This window comes from Anser cygnoides, chromosome Z (assembly GCF_040182565.1).
Source record: "Anser cygnoides isolate HZ-2024a breed goose chromosome Z, Taihu_goose_T2T_genome, whole genome shotgun sequence".
Taxonomy (NCBI): Eukaryota; Metazoa; Chordata; class Aves; order Anseriformes; family Anatidae; genus Anser; species Anser cygnoides.
In genome coordinates this window covers 42,675,277-42,701,704 of record NC_089912.1, presented here as the reverse complement: position 1 = coordinate 42,701,704, position 26,428 = coordinate 42,675,277, and the positions used below count along the sequence as shown (strand labels likewise).

Below are 26,428 nucleotides of genomic sequence, written 5' to 3'. Positions count from 1 at the left end.
AAAAGGAGTCATTCATTGTTCCTAAGTAATTTAATGTAAATTGGAATAAAAGTCAGACATTGATGCTTGGGAAGAAAAGTAAGCTACCACTTGTTTTGTGCTCATGGAGGGCCAGTTTTGGGCAGCCTCTTTCCTGGGCTGAAGCCTCCTGTCCTTCTAGCAGTTCTATTCCAAATGATACTGCCTCCTGAACACATGCAGTATTTGGGCCATTGGTACTCAAAGTCTGTTCACCCAAGTGGACAGTGGAGTACTTGACAAAGAGTAAATTGGTGGACTTGGTTGTTGGTAAGTTGTTTCACCAGCTTGGTAAGTTGTTTCACCAGCTTCCCATGCCCTCCTTGTAAAGTGTAGATGGTCCTTTGAATTTGGTTTTCAAAGCCTGTTTTCAAAGATGGGGAGTGTTTGGAGATGAAGAGGAGCTGGGCTGGGACTTGGTGCAATACCAAAAAATATTTAGTTGGGCTGTAGGATATCTTCAGTAAGAATCGAGTAGACAGCAATGCTGCATTTCTGCAGATACTGTTTATCACTTGAGTGTGATGTTTGGGTTGATTGCATGCAATCATTTAGTTTTGCTTCTGTAAAGATTGTCATGTTTAAGGTTAGCTAGTGTGGATGTAAATGAAAAATGAATTGGAAGCTATTATGCTGTGATGTTTGTTGAGAACAAACTGAAAGATATACTTCAATGTAATATAGTGTTGCCTTTATAATTCACAAAATTTTGGAAGCCTGTAAGAAACTTTAACTTGTAAAAAAAAAAAAAGGTGAAATGATACAAAACTTTGTTTTACAGTGTCGTGTAACTAATACTTTCACTAATGAAAACTTCAGAAACAATTAAGATGGGAGGCTGGGGAGGGGTATGGGGGTGACGATGGATTTTAGGTAAAGAATTCAATGATATAAGTTATATTCTAGTAGAATAACCCCACTGTAGACTTTGGAGTCCTACATTAATGGTGTGTTTCTCACCTGTCTATACATCTTAGTTGTGCAGCCTGGAAAAGTAAACTACCAATGCAGTGAGATCTATGAGATCTATGTATTTTATTTATATAAGCAATGTGTTTATTGAGCTGCATGTCTGTTCACTTTTGAATAGGCATCAGTCAACATCTGAAGTGTCAAAGTGTTTTGCATAAGACCATTCAAGGTCTACCTATATGGTATCATGGAAAATTAGGGCTGGAAAGGAATCATCCTTCCCTGTCCTAAGCGTGTATCTACTATACTTGTATCTTTCTCAACAGATGTTTGCCTGGCATAGCTTTAAGATCTCCAGAGGTAGAAATGTCTACACTTTTTAATGAGCAATTCCAATGACCGAGGGAAATTTTGTAACTTTTCACCTCAGTCTTATTTGAAAAAATTTTATCACACAACTCCTGAATCCCATTTAGCATGATATAAATATTGTTTCCTTCCATTTGCAAAAGTCTTGAAGGCTGTCCTTGTGAATGTCGTCAGATATCTCTTTAGAATAAAAAAACACCTCAAATTCTTCATTTTTTGTTAGGTTTCTCTAGAGTATTTCTAGAGATTTTCCATGTAATGTTTTCAGCTGATTTGCTTGGATAGGAAAGGCCTGTAGATTGTATCTCTGTACTCCAGGAAACTAATCAGGGAGAGCTTAAAGAAGGGAATAAGGTTAATTAGCAATGCAAAAATAAATAAATAAATAAATAAGTAAACAAACAATCCAAACAAACAAAAAAATATCAGCGAACATTTCAACACAATCTAGTATATCCACCATATTTTCTCACCATGTTTAGCTATATCTATCTAAACAGACTTTGCAAAATTATTCAAATTGACTATTCCAGATGGCTTTGCAGTTCTCTCAAAGACTAACCGTCAAAGCAGCATGAAAAAATTTGTCTTGCTTCTGTACGCTTTGTATTTGTCTTCTAGACAACAGAGGACCATTCCCAGTCCTAGGAATGGGAATGTTAACCCTTAGATTATTTATGAGAAGTGTTGAGTAAGCAAATGTTAATTAAATAGTTTTTAAATGAAATGAAAAGCAACAAGGATCTAATTTGGGGTGAATTATTCTTTCTTACTTGATGCCAACAGCAAGCACATTCCAGCTGATCTTGTTTCTTATTGCAGTGATTTTTCACTGTAGTATTTTTGAAGGATTGTAATTTTACCCACGTTTCCTAGATATCTAAACCTGCAGGTGGCTATAATAAATGGTCTTGGTGATCTATATTAAAAAAGATAAATCATTTTTCCTTTCCTTCTTTCACATTTTCTGCTGCCCTGTATCCTTACTTTTCTGACTCACATACTTATATTGATTAATACACCACATCCCTGCCAGATTTTTGTCTCAGATCTGTGTTTCATTTGACTACCAATAATGAGAGGCCATAAATTCCTGATTCTTTAAGATAGGGCACATCATCTGAGCTGCAGATACTGTGAACATGTCCATGGGGTGGTGGGCAGCTGTACAGCCACCATTTATCCTATGGCTGAAGGAGAGCTATAATTCTCCAGGTGCTCCCTGGTTTGGCACCAGGGGCTGGCTGTCCTTCCTGGTCCTGGCCATGACTTTGACAAAGATCCTGCCTGCAGCACTGGGCAAATCAGCAAGCTAAACAGAGCTCTTCCCGCTGCCTCCAAGATGGGAATAATAGTAGCATGTACCTTGCAGAGGATAAGTGTGAGGATTTATTGGTCATGGTGCTTAAGATTTTGAAGGTATGTACCAGATTGCAGCTGTGAGATCTGTTATTCAAGTGCCTCACTGGCTGAAAGGAGAAAGAAATCAGCAACCTCTGTGCTGTGGGATGGGGCTTTGCTGCTGGCATCTGTGGGAACAGTCAGCTGTGGAATTGGACAGAGGGGGTTACCCACCTTCCCTCTTGAACAGACCACCCCGGAAAAAAAATATATGTATTAGAGACCTTGTCTTTCTTCCTACATGGGTTTGCAGAGCTACAAAGTAGGTTTCTTGGGTGAATGACCTTGACAGCCTGTCCCAGACCTGGACACCTGTATATCTGTCCCTTTGTTCCATAGGTTGCATGGTTTCTGGGGAGTCACTTGCTTTATGAAGTGGTCCCTTAGGGGATCCTAGGGTGTATTCCTTAGCTGGAAACCTCCCTTGCAGAACTTGACTTGTGGAATGCTTGACTTCTGGAACGCTCTAGGCTTTGCATAAATAAATGTGTGAATGTGTGTATACATGACAATGTAGATGAGGTTGTGAGAAAAAAAAAAAAAAAGAAAAAAAAGCAGTTAATTGGCACTGACTGGGACTCTTTCACAATCATGCTCCAGAATAAAGCTGAATGAAACAGATAAGCAGCTGTGGCTCTTGGATGTAAAGCCACAACAAAAAGGCCTGATGAAATAGCTGAGTGGCTAAAATCTGTGCACAGCCATTTCAGTGGAAATTACCCAGATTACATGTTCTGTAGAGGAGTCAGGCATCTGAAATAAGTTTTCCAGCAAGAAGAACGTGCTTTTTAGGTGAAAAGCATTTAAGTTACTGTGACTGACCTTTCACACCTAGCAACACTGAATATTTGGCACTATAGAGTTTTCTAACGCACCTTTTATTTAATTACAGTCATGGGTATGTGTTTCTTAAGCTATTCTGTGTAAGAAATAAAATAATCTGTCACTAATTTACTTTCTCTGCAGGAATGTGATACAGTGAGAACTAAACAATTTGGTCTTCTCATGGAGCTGCAACAAATAAGGAAAGACAAAACATTGATTTTCATTTGAAAACAAATGCAAAACACTTAGGGGACTTGATCACCCAAGTGAAATGTTGTGTCAAAGTACTGTGGCTCCATTATGATTTCCAAACAAATGTCTCCCCTTTGTTCTGCAATTGTTGTAGGTGAATCGATTCCTGTGGGGTGCTTCTTGAGTTTAAACCTCTATTTCCAGCCAGTTTTTCCTGCAAGAGATCTCTGAGGAGCCCTCTTTCTTCTGTAATTCAGAGACTGTTGGAAAGGGAGTCTCTGGATCATGTGCTGACTGGAGGCATTAGTCTGCTGGGTATGGGGAAGTTTTCTTGCTCTCTGGATCAACATGCATTCTGGTTCCCCTGACTTCCTGGGGGCATGCTCTTGGATGGGAACTGACCTTTTTGGGCAGCGTCAGAAAGTTTTTCTTACCTCACTTATCAAGAACCAAGAGAGTGCAAGCTTAAACAAGCATTGGTGGGTGCACATCAGTTAAACAGATTAATGATACCTGTCAGAAGATGTGAAATTATTTATCCTCTAAACACCCAAGCCTGGCAAGTCTCAGTTTTCTGAGTCACAAATGTAATGCCTACAATGTAGTATTTGGCTCAGCGTGCTGCACCAGGGTAGAAGAGCATACACTGTTTGAGCTCTGAAGAGCAATGTGCTTCTGTAGCAGAAGCAAGAAGCATTATACTTGGGTGCAATGCTGCTTGGGGTGATCTTATTCTTGTATTTCCTTCGCCACAATCAGAGGAGTATCAGCCCTATAATACTAATTTGGAAACTAAGTATGGCAGTGACTACTGAGATGACAGCAATAAGGCTAACACTAATGGCTGTGTTCTGGGGACATGGCAGGGCTGGGAGCAAGAGACAAGAAGGGTTGGCTGGAAGGTGAGGAGAAGCAAGAAATGCTATTGCTCTGCACAGCTGAACTGCTGAGGAAGCAGAGGAGCACCATGCTGTGAGTGTTCCCTCATTAAAATTATCAGCAGCTGCAAAGCAAAGAGCATCATTTTAACAAGCGCACTCTGGATTTGCAGAACAATCTGAGTTTACTTTGAACAGCTCCACCAACCAAAGTGAGACTAAACTGGTTTCTCCTTGGGAAGCTTATTCAGCTGGCTTTGATTTTTTTTCTCCTTGTGTTCTATTTATGCCTCTTAATTCAATTCTCTGTATTCAGCATGCAGCATTTTAAGAGACCAATAATATAAAGTAATGTTGCAATAATTGCATTACCTTCTATTAGGCTGGGCTCCTTATGCAGTCTAATAGAACTGCATAAACATTATTCAGTATCACAGTTACCTACAGTTGTTGAATTTAGGAATGCAAAGGAATATTCAAAGTGATGTTTGTAGCACTGGTCAGAAAAAAAGTGCACCAAGTCATGAATGATGAGTTGTCTTTTAGAGGGAATGAAAGATAAAACAGGGATTCAAGGGTTGAGCTTAAAAGATGTCATTTCTGGTAAGAGACGTGAATCTTAGCTTGATAGCAAGCGAATTTGCATCTCTGGTCTTGCTGAAGCAGAAAAGAATAAACTACCTTTCAATCCTGGAAAAAGAAAAAAAAACTACAGCAAATATGGGACTCTTATAGGGAAAGAAATCATAAATAATTGATTTTTTAGAACAAGGTATTTAACTATTTAAAAAATACACCCCACCCAAAAGGAGAAAGAGGGAAGATTCAGTATGGCCTTAAAATCCAGCAGAGGTGATGCTTACTGACATGACATGCACTTACAGGCCTGCTTTTGACTGGATGGTGTGCCATTACCTTACATCCCTGCATGGACTGCTCCTTGTGCCTATGGGAACAAGGATCTGAAGCAAGAAGAGCCAATGCTAGTGCAACATCAATTGAAGAATCTTCCTTGCATTGAGTGCCATTTGTCATGGAAGGAGCTATTGTCATTAAGGCATCACAGCACAAAAGTCATCTCTGTAAACAATCCTCTACTTGAGCTGCCTTCTAACACCCGGCTAAGCAGATGTGTCCCTGTAACTACACAGCTCCAATCATAAAGTTAAAATTGTCTGGTTTTTTGAGAATTAACTACTCGATTGTCTCCCAGCTTGGCTCAACCTTTCGTAGTGAACTTCAGGAATAATTCAAGTGATGTGTGACGCAGAGAAGGGTGTTGCAAGGGGCATGCAGGATATTGCTGTCTTCAAGAGCTCTTGTTAGAGTTCAGAGAGTATGCATAGAGTAGATTGCTTACATCTTCAACACAGTAGGTGAAGGGAGAAGTAGATGCACACAGTGATTGTTTGTGACCATCTAAACTAAAGTCTGAAAATATGTACTTGCAAGGCCATGCCAGGTGCAAACCATAACCATATGTTCCTTCTGATTCTGCATTTGAGAACCTTTCCTTTTTTTTTTTTTTTTTTTTTTTTTTTTTTTTTTTTTTTGAGCCTGCTTAGCTGAGTCACGCTATTATTCACTTTGGGACTCTTTCTGTACTTTCATACACAGGAAGGTCATGTGGATTATTTCAGTGGCAGCCAGTAGTCAGATGTGTTGCCACAGCCAGCTACCTAAGTATTTGCAGAAATCTGGAATAAGGCAGAGCAAAACCTAGCCCCAGCAAATAACAGTGTGGGTAGATCTTGGTAGCATGCATGCTAAAACTGCATTAACTCTGATGGCAAAAAGAGCAGCAGGAAAGGATGTATTTTATGATCATGAACCTCTTTCTTCTGGCCAGAAATAGCAGCACTCTTTCTGCTCGTCCTCATACTATCTCCGTGAGGTTCATTCACAGCCTAGGAAGTGGGGAGTATTTTGGCTTTTTCATAGCATGCCAGTTTAGAATATAATTGTTTTTCTTACATGCCACTGTGGTTTTTTTTTCTTTTTTTTTTTTTTTTCTGATAGTTGCTATTTTTGTATGCAGAGTTGATTTTTCTTAGGTCTAGGCCATGCAGAATGGGCAGATTTTAGCTTAACATCAGAGAGAGGAGAAATTCAGCCCTGCAGAGTGTAGCTCTCATCTTTCTTCTCCAAGGCAGTCTACCATTTCTAATCTGGCTCCAGCTTCTGTCTTCTTAAGATAAGAAACACAGTCTAAAAGTGATATCTAGTGAAGATGTTGGGCAGCACATTTGAAGGCAGAGAAAACCTCTGCAGTTTTCTTAAGAGGTCAAGCTGACTGTGAATCTGCTATTGGCAATAGCTAATGGTTACTGACAACCCATGATTTTCACTTCCACCAAAGACATTTTGTGCAAAATTTTCATATTTTGGATGTGAAATCAACAGTAGATTTGATAAAAAAACAGAATCTATAATAGGTGTAATTATCATACTCATTCTGCCTTTGAAAAATAATGAAGTGACCCCATTTAATCTCCATGAAACCACACTTTAAGGTACTTTAAGAAATTGTCTTTCGATTTGAGCTTAGTGCAAATTCAGAACAGGGCTGCTCAAGTTTCTTGTCAGCACAGATGATGGGCTCATCTTGCGTTCTGGAAAATGGTTTTGCATTACTGGAATATCAGTCAGAGGCTGCTGCTGTGAGGAGTGAGCTGCAATGCTGGCCCGTAATTGTAATGTGACTTAGTGCATTCAAAAGATGAAATGCAACTTCACAGAAAGTGTAGTCTGGCATACAAGAAAATATGGAAACAGTTTGTGTACCAGTTTGCTCATATTCACTAAAAGGTCCCAGCAAAGAGGCTGTTTAAAAGGATGTGAGCTCAGCTTGCCTCTGATACACAAAAATTTCCATCTGTTGAGTTCTGTTTGGCTTAACTAGAGAAGAGATACACAGTAAAAGGAAATAGGATTTTTGACTCCGAACAACTGTTTCCAAAGACTATTGCGTGAGCCGATTAGCTTCTAATAAATGAGAGAGGACACCAAGGGACACAGCACAGAGTTCCCAGAGTTGAATTTTTCTTAGACTACTGCATACTTACTGAGGAATCACCTCATTTTCCACATTTTCCTCAGCTACGTCAGAGAGCTGAATATACTTGGAACCTATTTCATGCCACAAGGAAGACTAGCTTTTACCAGTTATCTTAATTGAGGGAACAGATTTATAGAACAATTGTCTACTTTTCACCTGCAGCACTTTGCAGCTTATACTGACTGAAAAAATAGTTCACCACACAAAAATGGGTCTTAGAATAGTAAGAAATGATTTGGTGAATGGAATAAGTTTCTATTCATTATACCACTCTAACATCCAGAAATGTGTAATGGATGTATTTCCTTGCCATCACTACATGTATAGTGGAAGCAAAAAATGACAAAGGAGCCTCCTCCTGTGCAGCAGAGAACAACAAGGCTGAAAAGGACTTAAGAGATGTGCGTCTATTAAATTACAGAGGCAAGAGATTTTGCCTGTTTGCTGTAAGAGAAGGGATTTGACCCTCATACAAAATCTATATTAGGACTATATAATATGTATAAAAGGACTCTATTTTCTCAAGAAAATGTGTATTTTCCTGCCTGCTTTTTGGTGCCATTAGCTTGACATTCAGAAATTTGAGAGGCCTAAGGATGATCTCTAGAAAAAAACTGAATGCAGTTTTAAATGGGTTTGCACTCTAACTGTACCACACACAACTCCCATGCACCTGAAAAATGTGTTGTGACTTCACATAAGTATCTTGTGTGCCATCTGAGGGACCCTTTCCCACAGGTTCTGGGTTCTGCACTTCATTAGAGAAATCTTCACCAAAAACTCTTAATCCTGGCAGCTTTCCTAGTAGAATCAATCTCAGTGATCAGTAATGACAAAAACAGCCTTGGTATTAGTATTTCACTTGATAAATTGCAGAGATCTAGGCTTCACTTACATTTGTCAACAGTGACTTTCCAGTGAAGTGCAAGGCATTTGAAAAATTACCTCTAATGTTTCAGGCTAGGGGGGGAAGTACTTTTTCAAACTATGAGAACATTTCCCTCATGCACCATTAAACCAACTGGGGAGAAGGGAAAGCGGGACAGGGGTGGGAGTATGCTTGAGCCTCTAAAGCTACGGTTGAATAGCAACATGCCAAATTATTTAAGTTTTATTCCTGTGAGCCATACCATGTAATGATAAAGTGTTCCTGTTATGATACAGTGCACCACAAAACAGTAAGAGAGTCTAAATTTCCTTTCTATAAACCTGACCTTTCTTGGCTGCTGTGTCTGGGCCTGCCCTCATTCATTATTTGTGTGTATATTGTGTTGCATCCTCCTCATCTTCTCTTACATCCTCCGTGATGTTTCTGCATGATCTGCTGTTGTCTCTATGTCCCCCATCTCTCCTGCAAATACAGATGTCATCTGTGTGCTGGGGTTACTTGGATCTGTCTTGCCTCTGCACTGTTCTCTTCCGTCCAACCTAAAGCTCAGTTTGGGACATTTTGCAGAGGAGTGGCTGGTGACTTGGAGTAAACAGCTGTCTTTGCCAAGATCATCTGTGCTACCCCCTTCTTTAGAGAGACAATTGCCCCACCTATGAGTTCTGCTGGTACGGCAAACACAGGTATCATCAAAGGATGCCTTTCCAGGACAGGCACATCAAGAGGGTGAATCATTCCATCTGTTGCTAGCATCATCTATTAATTGTTAAAATTAGAAGATGGGAATGCCACACCAAAAACACAGGTTAACGTGGATGGAGAATGGTCTGACATGTGGCATGCGTGATCTCTGCTGGTTCTTTAATGGGCAGAATAGGCAACATGTTGTCACTGCTAAATGGTGACTCTGGTTTTCTTTGAATATTGGCTGTATATTGGAAGATGTAATGGAGAATTCAAATAGCAGTGTTAGATCACATGATTTCAAATGGTATCTGCACTGATCTTGCCATTAGTTCAAAAGCCCCTGTAGCTCACAGAAGTGGAGCATGCTGCTAAGCACTTTTTAAATTATTATTATGAGGTTTTAACACCATAGTGCTTTCTTTGAAAGTACAGAGTACACAGTGAAAACAAAACAAAACAAAACAACAATAACAACAACAACAAAAACAGTCATTAAATTACTGATCGAAATAAACCTCTTTCTGGAATGTGATTAGTCTCAGGTATGGATGGGGCCTCAGGAGCCAGAGGAATATTATCCTGTTCTGGAGGAGCACCTGTGCAGTGACCCCAGATCTCACAGTAGTGTGAGACAGGTCTTTCCCACTACTCTGAGCACATACTCTGCACCTTCTGTGACTGTCTACATTCTCCTCTTGATTTTGGCTCCCAGCCATTTTGTCTTTCAGAAATGACAGTTTCCAAGTTTAGGATGAGCCCATCTTCTCTCTGTCTTTTGTCTTGTTATAATGCCACCTCAAAGAGAAGGCAGCTGTTTCCCCAGGTTTGTGGGAAAAGGTATTATTGCTCTGTGATCTGAGAAAGTCTTAAGGTAAAAATTTATTATGTGTATTTCATACCTTATTTAGGGATATTTCTCAATAACAGACTATGCTGGACCCTGACATATTTAATCTAGGTGATCTACCAGTGCAAAAATTTACTTCACTTTCCAACTCCTAATGGCCTACTACTGTGTTCTTTTTTTTTTTTTCCTTTCTTTTTTTTCCTGCTATTTCTTCATCTCCACCAAGACATATAAAATTCCTGAGGTAAGATCAACAAGGTACATAAATAGAGCATTTGACTATTAAGATGAAGGATAGACTGGAGAAAAAAAAAAAAAAATGAATGGTCTGAGGGAAAAGAAATGTTCCGAATTAAGGCAAATCTTTGTTTATAATTCTAGGTCCTTCTTCAGTTATAAGCAATGACGATGATTCAGCCAGTCCTCTCCATCACATCTCAAATGGCAGTAACACTCCATCTTCTTCTGAGGGGGGTCCTGACGCAGTCATCATTGGGATGACAAAGATTCCCGTCATCGAAAATCCTCAGTACTTTGGCATTACCAACAGTCAGCTCAAGCCAGACACCTGTAAGTACAAACAAATATATGTTTTCCAGTCATTCATTTTTTTGTGCAAGTGCTGGGGCTCCTTAACAGAGCTAACAGGAAAAAAAAAAAAAAGTCTAAATTCCTGGGAGTGGAAGGGTGGGGTTAAAATGTATGCAGTTTGTTAAAGATACATGGGATGAACTGCTTTACATCTGTCAAAGCCAAATTCGGCCCTTGTAATGAGTTAATTAAGTCATCAGTGTTATGCTCAAAGCCCAGTCCATATTCCATTAAAGTCACTGGTAGCCTTTCCATTGATTTCAGTGGTCTTTAGCCAGTCTTGTGCACTGAATGCTTTCCTGGGACAAAACAAATGCTGGGTCAAAAACAAAGTCAGTATTGTTACATACTCACTGCTTTCATTTTGGGAATGAACATAACCTAATTTTGAAATCTGAGTATTTGTAAAGGTATAAGAATAATAAGGATTAAAAATTCCATTATCTTAATTTAATTGTATAATTCAATCTCTGTAACTGGAAAAGATGTTGAAAAGCAGAGCGGGAGGTTGCTCAGTGGACAGTAGATGTCACATACGAATTATTTCATGTTCAGTTAGAAGCAGATGAAATGTGAAAAAGTACAAAGAGTTAAAAATAATTAACTCTTTATAGTTAAAAAAGGGTATCCCTAACTGCAGCTACTACTCTTCAGTTGTAGAACTGGACATGTGAAATGTTGATTTTTGAACCAGCTATTAGCGTTGCAGCAGGTAACTGAAAAAAACACCTAAGTGGTATTGTGATTAATAACAACTGCAGTACTGATTTTTTTTTTTTTCATCAGTACATTTAGGTTTTTAAGTATATCAGACTTCTTTGTGTGTCTTTGTGTGTGTATGTGTGTATGAATGTACATACATTTGTGGAGTGTCCATGTGATGTGTTTCTCTGGGAAGTCAGTCCAGAGATTTCCAATGCAGCTGTTGAGCATTGGGTGTGCAACTAAGGGATGCTACAGCCTATTTGTATCCTACCCAGAATGATACAGCTTCAAAGTACAAACTGTTGTTTAGGGGACTACTGCCTAGATCAGAAAACTTTGCCTCCAACTTTGCAAAGTTTACATTGCATGATAGGAATCTTGCTTGACCTGTGAATGAGTGCTTGCATGCATATACATATGCATGATCTCTAAGGTTGTAAAGACTGATACTGGACTACTTAGTTCTGAATATTGACACTCATCTACATCTTGATTTTTACGCTAAGCACAATCTACAAAAAATGATCCTGCCACGCAAGATGAGGGATTTTTCTTCTTTTATCACACATCCCTGATGTTCTCTTACTACGTTGTGTGTGTGTGTTTGGTACTATTTTGTGATTAGAAGTGCCCCATTATCTCTTCTACCGGAGCATATTTGTATAATTTGGTCTAGCATATTTGGTGGGATGCATTAAATAATCACTGATTTGCTGATACTTGATCAGCACAAGGAAAATGTTATACAGATGCATTGTGATTAGAACATTAATTCCTGTGAAAAATAGAAGCCACTAGGGAATCAGAAATGGGCAACATGCCCACTAGAGCTCTTTAATGTTATATAAAAGGCCATGCTGTTAAATATGAGGCTACTGTACCTCCGTTCCCAGCTGCATTAGACAATGTTATAATTGTTTAAATAAACATCAGTGACTACAGAGTATTTCACTTTCAGCATTAATGCTGAAACAACATACATGCTGTTCTGAGGAAAAAATAACACAAACTGTACCAAAACACAAAATTCTCTCACATTTAGTAAGCTGCACATTAAGTACAATCGCATTAAATCACAGCTGAGTAGTGCTAAGTAGGTCCTGATCCTAAAAATACCTAAGTCTGTGTTTGGTTTTGTGTGCTACAATGAAACCCACACAGTGTCAGGGAAATTAATCACAGTACATGAAGTTCAGCTTGTGCATAAATGTTTGCAGGATGTGGCTCAAGACTTTGCTTTGGTGCTTCAGGGAGACATATGGGGCTGATGCTCTGCATTTTGCCACATCGCCATGGTGGTCCCATTCTTTGTGTTTTATTGTTGTAGCAAAGAAAATAAGGTAAACTGTGGCAGTATATAAACCAAGACATATTTCTCCTACCACACTGAGCATCTGTTCAATAAAGAAGGTAATACAAATTGTCTGGTATAAAAATGGTCTTCCCATGAATGATTTCACATACTCTCTCCTTCTGTCTCTCTCACTCACTTGTTAGTACAGAGCTGTACTTGTCCTTTCTTAGCCTGCCAGCTTCCTCCTGATGTGCATATCTGGTATTTTTAAAGCTCTAAGTTAAGTACCTCTCATACCTTTTTCCTGTTTACGATAATGCCAGCTCCAGATATCATCTGGTTTCACCGTCAGCAAGATAATTAACATTTATGGTTATTTCCTATCTGGTCTAAGTTTCATTGTCTGCTAGCATTAAACACAGCAACCACTGACAGTCATGCTGGAAACAATTCTTAAGTATTTAGTGTATACTGTTCTGTGGAAGAAGGTGAGACTTTGAGATAGATGAAGGTGTATGCAGATTGAATTGCAGTTTTCACAAAAATTGAAGGAGTACATCTGCTCTGAGTAGCAAGTAGAGTTTCCTTATCAACATAACAGGTATTTTGACTTCTCTACAGATAATCATTTCCAAGTACATTGGGAAGTATTCAAAGTGCATGTGTTTAAATGAAAATCAAACAATGTTTTGTGACCAATTTCATTTGAAATTCCATCACTGGATCAGTAAATTGCTACTTTAGCTACAGAGTAACTAAATCCTAAAAAGTGATGGCTTCTAAGGAATCAAAGTCTCAGGCTAAAAGTTGTAGCACATCCCTGCTCCTGAGACATAGCCTTCAAGGTGGGAAATGCAAACTGATGAAGACCAAAGCCCTGGTTACTTCAGGGGCTGGCTTCCAGTCCTCACTCAGAAGGACTGAATTTCTGTCCCATGTTTCAGCCCAAGTGCTCATATGCACCTGTAATTGGCATAACAGTAGAAAATCACCCTTCATCTTCCAACTGGTACGGTTTGACATTTCCAGTTCCAACTGCCCACCATCTTAACTATCCATTTGCCTTGCTAGCAAACTCACTAATGCTGCTTTGGAACTTCTCTATCTCCCAACCTGTCCCAACACTCCCAACTCTTCTTTTATGTGCTGTGGACCATTGTTTGCTTCTTGCTCATATCCTGCTCCAGTATCATGACTATTTCTACCTTGGAAGTTTACAGTCTGTGGTGCACTGACATGTTTCAGACACATACCAGACTTCTTGGTTCCTTTGTGTGTGAAATCAATTGGTAATTCCTTTTGGTGGTACATAGCTAACAGTGACAACTATTATTTCAGATGTGAGAGAGTTTACCACCTGGAGATGGTGAAACACTCTTTGCACTTAATTCGTTATAAACCACATTGTGTTATATTAGCATCAACCTGCAAACCTTTTGCCTAGGAATTACCAACAGTATTCAATTGTTGCTGTTGAAAATCAGGCCATAACTTTGTAGTGAAGTAATACTCTCAGGTGCAGAGACCTTTCATGGATGGCAAACCTTGAAAAGATTTTTCTCCTCTGAAATCAAATGGTTGATCTAGTATCTTGGGGGCATGATGGCTAACCATTGCTAAAAGGTTGGCTTCACTAATCCTATGAGATGTCACAGCACTGTATCTATTTGATCTTTCCATTAATACCATGACGTTTCAAAAAATAGTCTTCTACATTCCTATATGGAAGTTGTAGATGCTACAGTTATCAACTGAGCTTGATGGACCTGTTGAAACAGGGTGGAAGGAAAAAAGCAATTGACCCCATGTACAGCTCTGGCCTTTCTTCATTCATCTCTTAGCTTGCTGCATAGGTCTTAGAATATATCAGCCCATTACTGTTATATTTCAGTGATTAATGTTGGAAATGCAGTCAGTAAATAACATTGTTGTGCTGGGTAGTAATGTGAAAAGCAAAACCTGAGAAGAAGGCATGCAAAAGATGCCAGTGGAAGAGCCCAAGTTGAGAGTCTCAGGGCAGACCTTGGATAAGAAGCTCTTTGCAAGTGGTTTTGGGATTTGGCAAATCAAATTGTTCTCTGAATCTCATTCCAATAGGAACCCCCCTGCACCCTCACCCCAAGAAGTCATCACGGCTGTTGGGTGCAACTGAAAAGAAGGTGGAACTTTCATGAAGAGGTTTGTAAGCTCCAGATTTCAGGCCCCCGAGGGTGAATAAATACCAACTGCACTAGTGTCAGTTTGCCCTTCGCAGCATATCCATGCTTTCATTTGATTTTGTGCCTTAAGATACCGATGGTAGAAAACAGCATACTGGGCAGGCTTGTTAATTAGTCAGTGTGTGAGGCAGTGACAAGATGTTTTCAGTGACTGGCCATACCCTTGGCCTCTGTGTTTCAAATGATGTGGTGTGGATTGTGGCTTTCAAGTGGGAAATTGGTATGTATTCATGGGTAGTCTTAATATTTGGTCTATACTTCTGCAGTACAGCGTGTTCCTTCATGAACCAGAGTGTGAATGTGCACTAGATATATGCATTGGGTAAAAAAATGTCATGCAATCTTCAGATTTACTTCTGTTATTTTATAAAAATGAAAGGTTGTACTGACACACTGTAATATTTTGTGCTTCACCTGCACTTGTATTAGCACACAAATAGCATCCCTATTCTTACAATACTGTGTTGAGGAAATAGGTGGTTATTTAGACTCCATTGAAAAGTAGTAACAATTATTGTACTTAGCTTGACTTCTTTCAGTATTTTACCAGCTGTGAGTGTCTTAGTTCAGGTTCTAGTGGATAGACATAGAAAAATGCATTTGAATCATTTGAGCTAGTGGACAAGATGCTGTCTACATACCCACTGTGAAAAATTAATGTGCTTCTTCTGTTGGCCTCTGTTAAGTAAAGTCAGCAGCTGTTTATAAATTGATCAAAATAATTTTTGTAACTTAATTTTGATTTATTTTGCTGATCTGAAAAAAATAACTTTTTTTTTTTTTTAACCCCTCTCCTATCCCATTCTGAGCACCAAACTTGCCAACTTACTTTCAGGCATTTTCATTTTCATTTCAGGGATTCTTACACAATTTAGTTAGTGGTGATCTCATTTTTTTCTGACTTACCTTATTCTGTGACTATAGATTTCTTTTAAAGGAATATAAAGCCAGACTGTGGTTATCTCTGTTAGTCAGGAAGGTTGCAGAAATGCTCTGCTTTTGTCCACCACCTACTTGAATGACTTTTATAAGAGAAAAGAAATAGGAGTGTTATTCTTGTCATTTTATCATGACTCCTGTAGTATTGGACATTAAAGCCACATTTTTGAGTCTGGTGATGATCTCAGATTTCATTTTAAAGGGGAAAAATTGTGAAGAAGATCTTGAGAATGTAAGCCAGAACCCAGAAGTCTGAGAAAACAGAAAGAGGTCTGAATTTGAGTTCCTTCTTTTTATTTTGTTTATGACATTGTGATTCTTTCCAAGCTTCTTTCACAATCTGGTAGCACTGAGCATGGCTGCAGCATTCTGGGATGCAGAGCTGGCCACCTCTGCCAGCCAGGGGATGCGGCTCTGGCTCAGCCTCTGTACAGAGCAGAGGGCAGCCAGGGCAGACTCCTGGACTCTCAGAGGTGCATTACTTCTCCCAGGAGGCTGGTGGAAGGGTGCAGCTGCTTGTGGCTCAGACCAGTTGTTTCTGTGGCTTTGATCACTCAGGCCTCAACAGGCCTTTGATCTGGTGCTGGGCTGACAACCTTCTCCCTAGTCCTTGGATCACTAGCAAGGGGCCATTTGATCAGAAAAAGAAGAACTGGTTATCTACATTGCCAGGGCAAGTTTAACAGAAAGAGGGTTTGTGGTCACCTGGGGTGTATTTCTCAGGCATCCTTGCCCCAGGAGCTCCACAGGAGAACCTGTCCCCAGCATATGTGCTTCTGCTATGGCAGTGTCTCCTTCTTCTCTATCAGGGCATGGGCTCTCACTGCAGAGTGGGGACATGAGAATCTGGTGACATGAAAACGGCAGGCAAAAAGGAAAATTCACCAGGAGAGAGCCTGTGTGCTGCAGGGATCTGTCAAATGTTTGACCCAGAGCAGAAGATGTGTTCATTGCTCTGTAGTGCCCATCCTACACAGTGTCATTTAAAAATCCCAGAAGGTTCAATGAGCCAACTGCAAGCATTGGACAATCTCTACTTGACTTTATCTCCCATGTAACAAATGTGGCATGTTCCAGGTTTTATCTGTCACCTTACACTCTCCTAGAGTTTTCAGGAATAGGTGTAATTTTTTACATGCATTACAGGGTGAAAAATAGACTATGTCCCTATGCACAGAAGAAGGGTCTCCCAAGAGAAAGACTCTGTCAGCATTTTCATCTCTTTTGAAAGGCTTTTACATCTCAGTGACCACAAAAGAAAAGCTGCTGTTGTGGTTTCTTAGACAGCTAAACTGTAAGCCTGGGGATTTTCCATCAACTCCCAAAGTTTGCAGAGCTGAAAATTTATAAGCAGCTCATTTTCCTATAAAGGACAGCCTGACCTCAGCAGCCAGAGCACAGAGGAGCAAAAACAATCAATCTTTGTGAAATCCATACTGAGAGGAAACACCTCGCTACCCAAGCTGAACTTGCCAGACTTGACATTCATTGGCAGTCGTGGTTCAGAGGCTGGGAGGATTAACAGGGCACTCACTTCACCAAAATTAGAATCTTTAGATGCTGAAAGCCAAAGAACTTTAAATGCTGAAAAATAACAATGAATGAGTTTGAGATTATGAGGAGGGATATGCATATCAAATGTACTGCTTGTCCTGTTCCCATTGTGTGCCTTACTCTAAAGATATTTTATGGGCTAGATAGAGACATAAGGATATATGAAGATGTATTTTGTTGGCTTGACTAAATATTTTTGTATTTCGTGTTGCATTTTTCAATCCCTGATTGCAGTCACCACTTAAATTATGTGTCTTTGCAATTGTTCATCAAGACATGCGTATGTCAGAGATGTCAACCACATGCATAGGTGGTATATTTCCTTAGCTGTGTTTGACCTTTATTAGCTTGGCAATCGATTTGTCCCCTAGATCATGTCATATTGAGTCTCACATAATTTTCCCAATAGTCTGGTCTCATATTTCCTCTGCCTAACAAATAAAATGTAACAGGGAATATATAAATTTGTGAGAAATTAGATTTTTTTTTAACACCTGCTGCTCATTCTGAGTCTCAGCAGACATGGTTTCTTTTTTCTTTTTCAACCAGATGGAAAAATTTCTCCCAAAGGCTGAACCCTTCAGCTTGAGCAGTGGAGGAGTTTACCTCTTTAATGATTCAGAATTGGAAGGAAAGGGACTATTTCCACATTTAGTATAGACGTGAACCTATAGAATCAAATTGTCGCCAAAAGTTACTTGCATTCCGGTCATGATCCATCCGTGAAGTCCTTTTATACCTGGTAAAAAAGGCAAGCAGTAATGTCGTCAGCAAAATGCTTGCATTTCATTACACAAAATGTTGTTCTATGACCTGAATTATTTGGTAAACTCTGACTTGCACTGAGAGTCCTACTGCTGGAAATGCAACTACAAGAGCAACAACTTGGACTCTGATCTGTAATTTATATTATCAGCTAGAAATACAGCACATGAAACATAGTTCTGGCTAAACAGCAGATATTTAGGAAGGAGATATGAGCAACTAAGACCCAAAGAATGCATTTCAATTGCAAAGACAGAGAATGAGAGGAGACAAAGTGAGACATGCACTCTTAGTAAAGTAAAGTGCCCGGTGCCAACATTCAGGAAGAGTGTGCACGTTGTTTTGTAAATTTGTCAGGTTAACTTCAGTTTAGCATGCTGTTCTCCAGCAGAGCACTGAAATTCACTTTCAGCATCAAGCCCCACCACAGTCTTCATGTGAAATGCACACTTAAGGACACTATGAAAGATAAAGTGAAATTAAACACTTACATAAACATTCTCTGCAATTGGGATAGTAGTCAAGATGAAAAAACAACAACAACAACAACAACAAAACACATGGCACTTTTTTAGTAGGTAACATTGCTACCTTAAGTCTGTCATTTGACAATACAACAGTATTAGAAATACATACACTGTTTTGCCACCAAAATATGTAGCTAAATCAGTAATACATAGATGACAAAGAGCACTATTTATATTGTAATGATTAAATTATGCCTTCAGACTCTGTGCTGCATAGTAAGTTCTAGGTATGTTCTTTTTGTATGCAGAAACCTGCATATGTATCTAAATGCATAATGGGAGGAAAAAAAAAAAAAGAAACATTACAGAGCTTAAATGGGTAGTACTTATAATTAAGCTGAATGGGAAAATCCATTGTGAAAACCTCTTTATCATGAGCCTAAGCATGGGAGCAGGATTAGGCCTTTGATTTATTCCTTGTGTCAGTGAGAGCTTTGGCTAAATAAGAACTATGGATACCAGGGAAGCAAGATAGTACAAATAAGAATAAAATCAGAATAAATACAATAAAATAAGAAATACAAATATATAAATATGTATAAATATTAGCTCTGATAAATACTGAAGTACGAGAAAATCAGAACTAAATCAAATAACTTTGTAGCCAAAACAATATCATAAATCCTACTTTTATTTTCTAGAGGTCATCACCAAGTAGTTGCATCATTATTAAAAATCATGAGTGTGTAAAATGTAGTTAGCCCTGAGCACAAGCTCACTCAAAGATTATTTTCTCGTACCCGCCAGAACTGCAGAAGTGTCTGCTGGCTGCTCTGAATGTGTGCTTACCCCCCTATTTACATTTCTGTGTATGCATGAGGGTGTACTGGCTTGCACAGCAGGCTTTGTGCCCAGCCAGAGCTTCACCTGCTCTGTCCCTCCCTTTACTACATCATGGTTAACAGATTCAGTACTAGAGGTGCTTTCCCCACAGTATCTATCCCATTAGTGGTGGATCCATGCAGCTGGGACATGGAAAGCTGTACTCCTGCCCCATTCCCCCTTACAAGAGGGAGGGCTCACTAGCTGCTGTGGGATTTCTGATCTCCAGACTATCTTAGTCTGAGGTCTGTGCAGCTTCACTGACATTCTGTCTTGAGAAAAGTTTCCCAACAAAAGTGGCATCAAAGTTTGTATGAGTGAGTATGTTCGGTTTGCGTTTGCCAGGGGGTTGGTGGGGAGCATCTCATTGTCTCAGGGTTAGCTGCACTTGTGTTATGGCATAGTGTAGGTCAGCAGCAAAGGAAATGTAGCAGCCTTTTAAAATGTTGTCAGAGGTAAAAACACTTCGTTAATACTCTGAAATATTCTGTAATATTCTTCAAGTCAGTCTTTCAGCATTAACATTTTAATTAAACCTTTCAACAGGCTTCTCATTTTTCATAACAGCAGTTGGGGAAAAATGATAAGGCTTTTTTTTCCCCCCCCTTTTATTTATTTATTTATTTATTTATTTATTTATTTATTTATTTATTCACCAAGAGTTGTTAATATACTGGTGTTAACTTGGACATGTAATCTATATAGTAGAATACCTGAGCTCACCATTTTCTGACACATTTAAAAAACATGATTACACAGGTAGACAAGTCTAGGAACGTGCTTCTATCATTAATTAGCACAAATAAAAATCCAGTGTCTAAAATGTATCTTTATGGTCATCTTTAGAACCCTCCCTTTCTCGCTTTCCCTTAAGCTAGCTTTATTTGGGTTTGTTGGACAGAAGCAAAAGGGCCTCTCTGTACCAGCTTCTCTTTTTGTCAAAGATGTAGAAGGGACTTCTGCTTACTGGGGCTGTGACTGAGGGGTGGAGGCAACCCTTGAGCACAGCAGTTCCCAGGCTGTAGGGGTCGGTATGAATTTCTTAGCAGCTGACCAGGTAGTTGAGCAGGCCATTCCAGAGAGGATGGGTTATTGCTCTTCAAAGGCCAATATGTCACTTAAGGCAAGAAGCATACAGATCTGATATAGGGTGAACACTCGCTAAGTCTTATCTTTAGCCCATCAATGCCCACAATAATTAAACACTATTATTTGCACATTGCTGGGAAATCACCATGACTGAAGTATAAGACCCCTGCAGGGGAAAAAGTGTCAAGTGACTGGAGTCAAGACCCTGCAATGAGGTCTGAAATAGTTAAAGTTCTATTGATGAAAAGTTGTGCAATACCTTTAGCTAACAACTTGTGCATTAGCTTTTGGGGGCAATTAAACAGAAACATTTTAATTAAAAACATATTGCATGGGAGTATTGTTTGCATTTAGAAAAAATACGTGGTATGTGCATACCAATTATTGACTGTTTCTCTAAATTTCAGTGTATCTCTGTAAAGCCAATCTTATCTCTAGGGATTTTATTTTTTAATTTATGTATTATGGAAATCCAAGTTCCATTCTCAGATGTCAGCTTGGCACATGAAATGAGAATCTCAAAGGTATTCAGGTGCTAAAGTATTCAAGTCAATGACTTACTGGTTTCCTGAAAAGCCCTTGAACAGATTGGAAATATAAAGTCTAGTCAGTAGGAATCAGGTTCTAAATCAGCTTAGTACTTTGGACAATTCCAGTAAATGATTGACTCTTCTTTTTACACCTCAATACCTTTGAAATCTGTTTGTTGGAGACTCTGTTTAAGTCAGTGATTGTATGGGTCACAGGGTGCAGGAAAAGGCTTTCAGTCTCCAGGAGAATCCCTTGAGCAGCATTCAGTTGTATCCAAGGTTTAGAGCCAGAGTTAGGAGATGGAAAGCTCTCTTCATGAAGGCACTTCCTCCTCCTCTTCCTTCCCCCTACCTTGTTTTTTTTCCCCACAGCACTGTAGAGAAAGAATAGAACATTGGACAGCCTATTGTACGGTTATTTGTGCCCAGGACTGGATAGTTAGAAGCTAAATCTAAATTCAAATGACCTCCAATTTGTATCATTTTGAGGGAAATACAGATCTGACATAATTTTGAACTGCCATTACAAATACCTTTTTTGAGCCACAGTTCCAGTTAGTATATTTCCATGACGAAACCATTCCCACACAGCTCTTCACACTTCTGAGTGTTGCTTAGGATCTGTTTAGATTTGGTTTCTTAGGCTGTCTTTCAAGGATGTTCTCTCATATTTTTTTTCTTTTTGCCCACAGCTTGAAGGCCTGTGGCTGCCTTAACAATAAATAAATAAATAAATAAATAGCCGAAAACAATACCCATCGAGGGGAACATGTCCCACACAAAGTAGGGAGGAACAGAAAAAGGGTGAAACAAATGGAAAAGAAACGAAAGAACCTCAGTCTCAGCCTTTGGCAAAGAAATAACAATACATGACTGATTTGCTCCGACTGCCTATGCAGGAGGACATGATTTGTCTTGTCCCTGTTTTATTCTCATCAGAAGAAAAGCAACTGCTTTGCTGTGTTTGCAGTCTCCACTCAAGAGGCTGTTGAGACTGGAATAGCAATAGGATTGCCTCCAGACAGAAATGCATTGACCAACACCATGTGGGAAAACTTGAAAAGCTCCTTCTTGGGTGGTAAAAAGCAAGGCAAAAGCTTATGGACTCAGTCTTTCATCCTCTGATTTACAAATGGAAGTACCCAGTTAGACAGGGCCGCTCCCTCCAGGACTGTCAGTTTTGTAATGTGCTTGTGGTGCTTGGGTCTGTGAAGCTCACGTGTCACCAGCAGCGCAGAAAGGTCCTGTATCTTTAGCTGGGAGTCAAATAAGTTGTGCTATCATGATGTCTATGTTGATGGCAAATTCTCACCATATTTTGCCTACTATATCTGCACAGTTTGGGAATGGACATATTGCTACAGTGGATCTCAGTAGTAACTTTCTGGAAACCAAACGTGTCTGGTTCTGTATAGATTAGAAACTCTTCATCAAATAAATGTCTAATAATCCTTAAGCAGTGTGTTTCTTCCAGATCTTCCAACACCTGTAGTTTGGCTTAAGCTTTGCAACGCAAAGATTGATGTCCTTTTTAAATGCTAACTCTGAGTAAACCAGTAGATATTCCCTGTGTGGTTCCCTGTAGTGGTATAGCAGCGGTAGCCAGCTTCCCAGACATCATCAACATACCACCAGCTCAACATACTGTCTTCCTGTGGCCAAAACCCTCTGGACTGGGTGGGCAGAGAAGAGGGATCAGAAGCAGTTAAAAGGTGCAGGTTGCTTGCTGACATCCTTGCTGTTGCAGTGTGGCAGGCGCTGGTGGCAGTGGCTCGTGCTGGTCTCTGATTCCCTCAGTGTCCAAAAACTCCCTCAATTTGCCAGAAATAGCAGTGGTGCCTGGAGAATTGACTACTGCCAGGTGCCTCTGCAGCTGGGAAGCAGGTTCACCATCCCTCAATGCCTCCAGCCCATGTAGAAGCTGCCTTCAACTTCAAGCTGCATCAATTCTCCAGCCACCACAGGAGATGCTGGATTCATGAGCTGGACCCCTTCAGCTGCCACTGGCAGCCCCAGCAGGCATCAGCAGTGATGCTGAAATGCTCTTTGCTGAACTTAGCCATGTTGGCAGAATCCTTTCAGCCTTGTGCTTCACCCTGGGAGGAGACCTTAGGTGCACTTTTTCAGCGAGGCATGGCTTCAGACACAGTAAATCACAGTACTCACCCTGGAGATGTGGTATAGGAGCACAGACTGAAGCCTCAAATTCATGTGTGCCTGCTTGAAGAATGTATTTCCTTTTTTCTCTTAGCTTGTGCTGCTGGAGAGGAAGGCTTTGCTTTCTTTGCAGGTATAGTGAACCCTTCTGAAAGTTAATCTGAATTCAGCTATTGCCAAGAAACCTTATCTTGCTGCAAGGTAGCTCTTTCCCAACTCATGAAGTCTGTTCCACTACGTATTCTGATTTTGCATGTTTCCTCACTGGAATTGTCTCAGATTTGGTTTTGCAATTTTATCACAATGTTGTATTGCATTTTAAGGCTACATTTTTTTTGCCTTTTGAAGGCAGCATTTTAGAGAACTCTGAAATGGTACCATGTTGAGGAATAAATGCAGTGCAAAATGAAGTATGTCTTTCACAAATGAGGAAGAAGAAAAAAGTTTCAGCTTTTTTTTTTCTTTCTTTTTTTTTTTTCAGTGATAGCTTTTCTCGAGAGGCCTGATCAAGAATTGATTTTCCATTGAAATCAATGGGAGACTTTCAAGCCCATTTATTACTGTGAAACAGGACTGTGGTGAACAGCAACATTAAACAACCTGTGGTGTTCCAATGAAAAAAATAATATTATATGTAGGAGAGCCTGTACATTTCTGTAAGATAAATTTTCAGGTAAATTTTCCTGACTGCAAGATAGAATGGTTTCAAGACAGAACAAAGCACACAGGTGTTCACTACTCTTGCAGAAGACAGCTTTGCTGTCTTGACTTTGCAGCTTGTATTTGTTGACAGAATATATACAAAGAAATATTTACAACGTTTTCTATGGAAAAAGCACAGAGAAGCTACGGGTGTTTTTCTTAATAATGGAGAGAAAGAGTACAGATAAAACTTTGACTTTTATTTGGTTTGGTCTGATCTAGGGACGGACTCTGCCTGAGCATGCAATATTTATTTTTCATCGTATATAAATGGCCCTGCCCACCCACAGTGAATTCTTGGCCTCATCAGACCAGTCATTCCATCCAAATGTCCATAAAAGTTTTCAAGAAACATTTTGTTATGATCTATCTGACCTCTGTTTATGGGTATATCATACTGTATACAAGCATATATGTCAAAACCCACACTGTTAGCTAAACCATCTCAAGACCTGTTTCTTGAAACTTGTATTCTTCCATGACTGCAGCCAGAGGCTGTGCTGTGAGACATTTGGGTAACTCAAAAACTAGCGTCTGCCCTGTAGTAAAAAAGTACCTCAACACTCTGCAGAAAACGTGTGTCAGAATAGTCCCCTGGATTTCTCTTGTCTTACCGAGGTCTTTTTCAGGTGGTCCTCTCAGAAAGACTAGAGAAATTCAGGGAAACAATAAGAACAAAACTGCTTGGAGAAACACACCTTGATGCTGGAAGTTTTTTTTGTTTTGTTTTGTTTTTAAGAAAGAGAGGCAAGTTTTTAAATGGAAATTCAGTCTAAGGAAAGATAACAATTCTGGGTTTAAATCTTTTTTAGATCTTCAGGCTCTTGTAATAAGAAAAGGGAATATTAATTTACAAGCTCTGGTATAAACCCTCTGTGGCTGCAAGTCATGAGCTGTCCCTCATTCCCTGCACTACTTTGTGCTGGCAGATTCTCAGAAGCTGTGGCACTGCTGAGCTGAACTTGGATCTTTGCATGGCAGGTAAACGCCCTGGGTAATCAGGCTAAGAAATCCAGGGATAAAAGCCTATTTGAACACATTTGAGTCAAGACAAGTGAGCACTGTTTTCTTTGTATCTCAGATTCAGTAATGGAACAAGCTTTATCTAACCAAATCGGCAACAAACCCCGTTGTTTCTGACAAGAGTTTATTTGGAACTAGGTTTGACATCGCTGTTTTTAAACAAAAAGATGTTCAATACTGTGCAAGCTAAGCAGTTCTGTGTCCTGATAAACTTGGAATTATTGAGGTTCTTGATATGCATTTTTGTTTAAGTTGTGCAATCTGTGTGAATGTAAATCACACTCTGAGATCAGCTAGTTCTCAGTCTGATCCATGGATGATGGCTTGATGCATAGAAGAAAAAACCCTCTTCTCTCCTCTCCAACCCAATGAAATGTGGTGGAGCAAGCTGTCAGGGAAAAACAGTGTAAAGGCTTTCAAAATTCTTGCTGTACCCACAAACTGAAAAATGAAGAATATAGATACACTCAGTTCCTTATCATACTCTTACAGCAAGATTATAGAATGAAACAAGTGCATTGTAGACTTCAATGTTTTGCTCGTTACCTTATACAGACAGTTGCTCCATATGCAGACAATTCACTGTGCATGCCCAGAATTTGCTACAGGGCATACCTCTCATGTTGTAAACATGGAGAAAATATTTTTATCTGTAGGTGTTGTTCAAGCCAACAAGAATGTTGTTAAGGATGACCACTGTTCTGCTTATGGCAGTTGTTGTCATAAATATAAAGTCCTAGACGCAGTTACTAGTAAAACTCATTAGACTGGACAAAACTGGACCAACATCACAAAGATGAAGCAGATAAATCATGCTCAGACAATAGGGAAAATGCAGGGAAAGTACAAAAACCCACAACTTGCATGTATCTAAGCAATAATCAGAAAGGGGTCCAATAAGAAGTGGCACCCTGTGAGACAATGATGAGTACAAATCTCCCTCTTTGAGACAAAGAGAAGGAAGGAGAGGGTGGGGGAAGGTAAAGGAAATTAAAGATAAGAATGACAAAAGGGCAGGCCTGTTGGTCATTTACTCCAATTAAGGCAATATTTTGCAGCTATACTGTTCCAAAGTTCAAGGAATTAAAGTCACTATATAGGTTTTCCCTCCTTGACAGTGTGACTTGCAGTGGGATTTGGATTCAGGGAACAGAATGATTTGGTTAAGTAGGCTTCGCTTTTGATACCCAACTTGATAGAAGCAGTCACCTTTGATTAAGGATCTTTTTAATTGCCTTTCACTAGGCTAATCTGTTAATCCACCTTTTCCTCTTTCTTTCATTTCATCCAAGCAGCCAACTAACTGAATATCTGAATCGTTTTGGGAAGGGAATTTTATCCTTGCTCCTATGGAGGCTCAGCTCTGGCCTCAGTCAGGAGAACTGGAGGTCAGCATGGCAGGGCCTTGTATCTGCAGCTTTAACTCTTCGTTGAT

The 26,428-nt window shown here is 39.6% G+C and overlaps 1 protein-coding gene across 6 annotated transcripts in view; it reads left to right on the top strand.

Annotated features, from left to right (window-relative positions):
- Positions 1–26,428, top strand: part of NTRK2 (neurotrophic receptor tyrosine kinase 2) — a 202,410-nt gene that overhangs the window by 107,380 nt on the left and 68,602 nt on the right. For all 6 annotated transcript variants that reach the window (XM_048080554.2, XM_048080553.2, XM_066989061.1 and 3 more), the window contains one exon: positions 10,458–10,646. In XM_048080554.2, the coding sequence (XP_047936511.1) occupies positions 10,458–10,646 (189 nt within the window). The remainder of the gene's footprint in view (positions 1–10,457; positions 10,647–26,428) is intronic.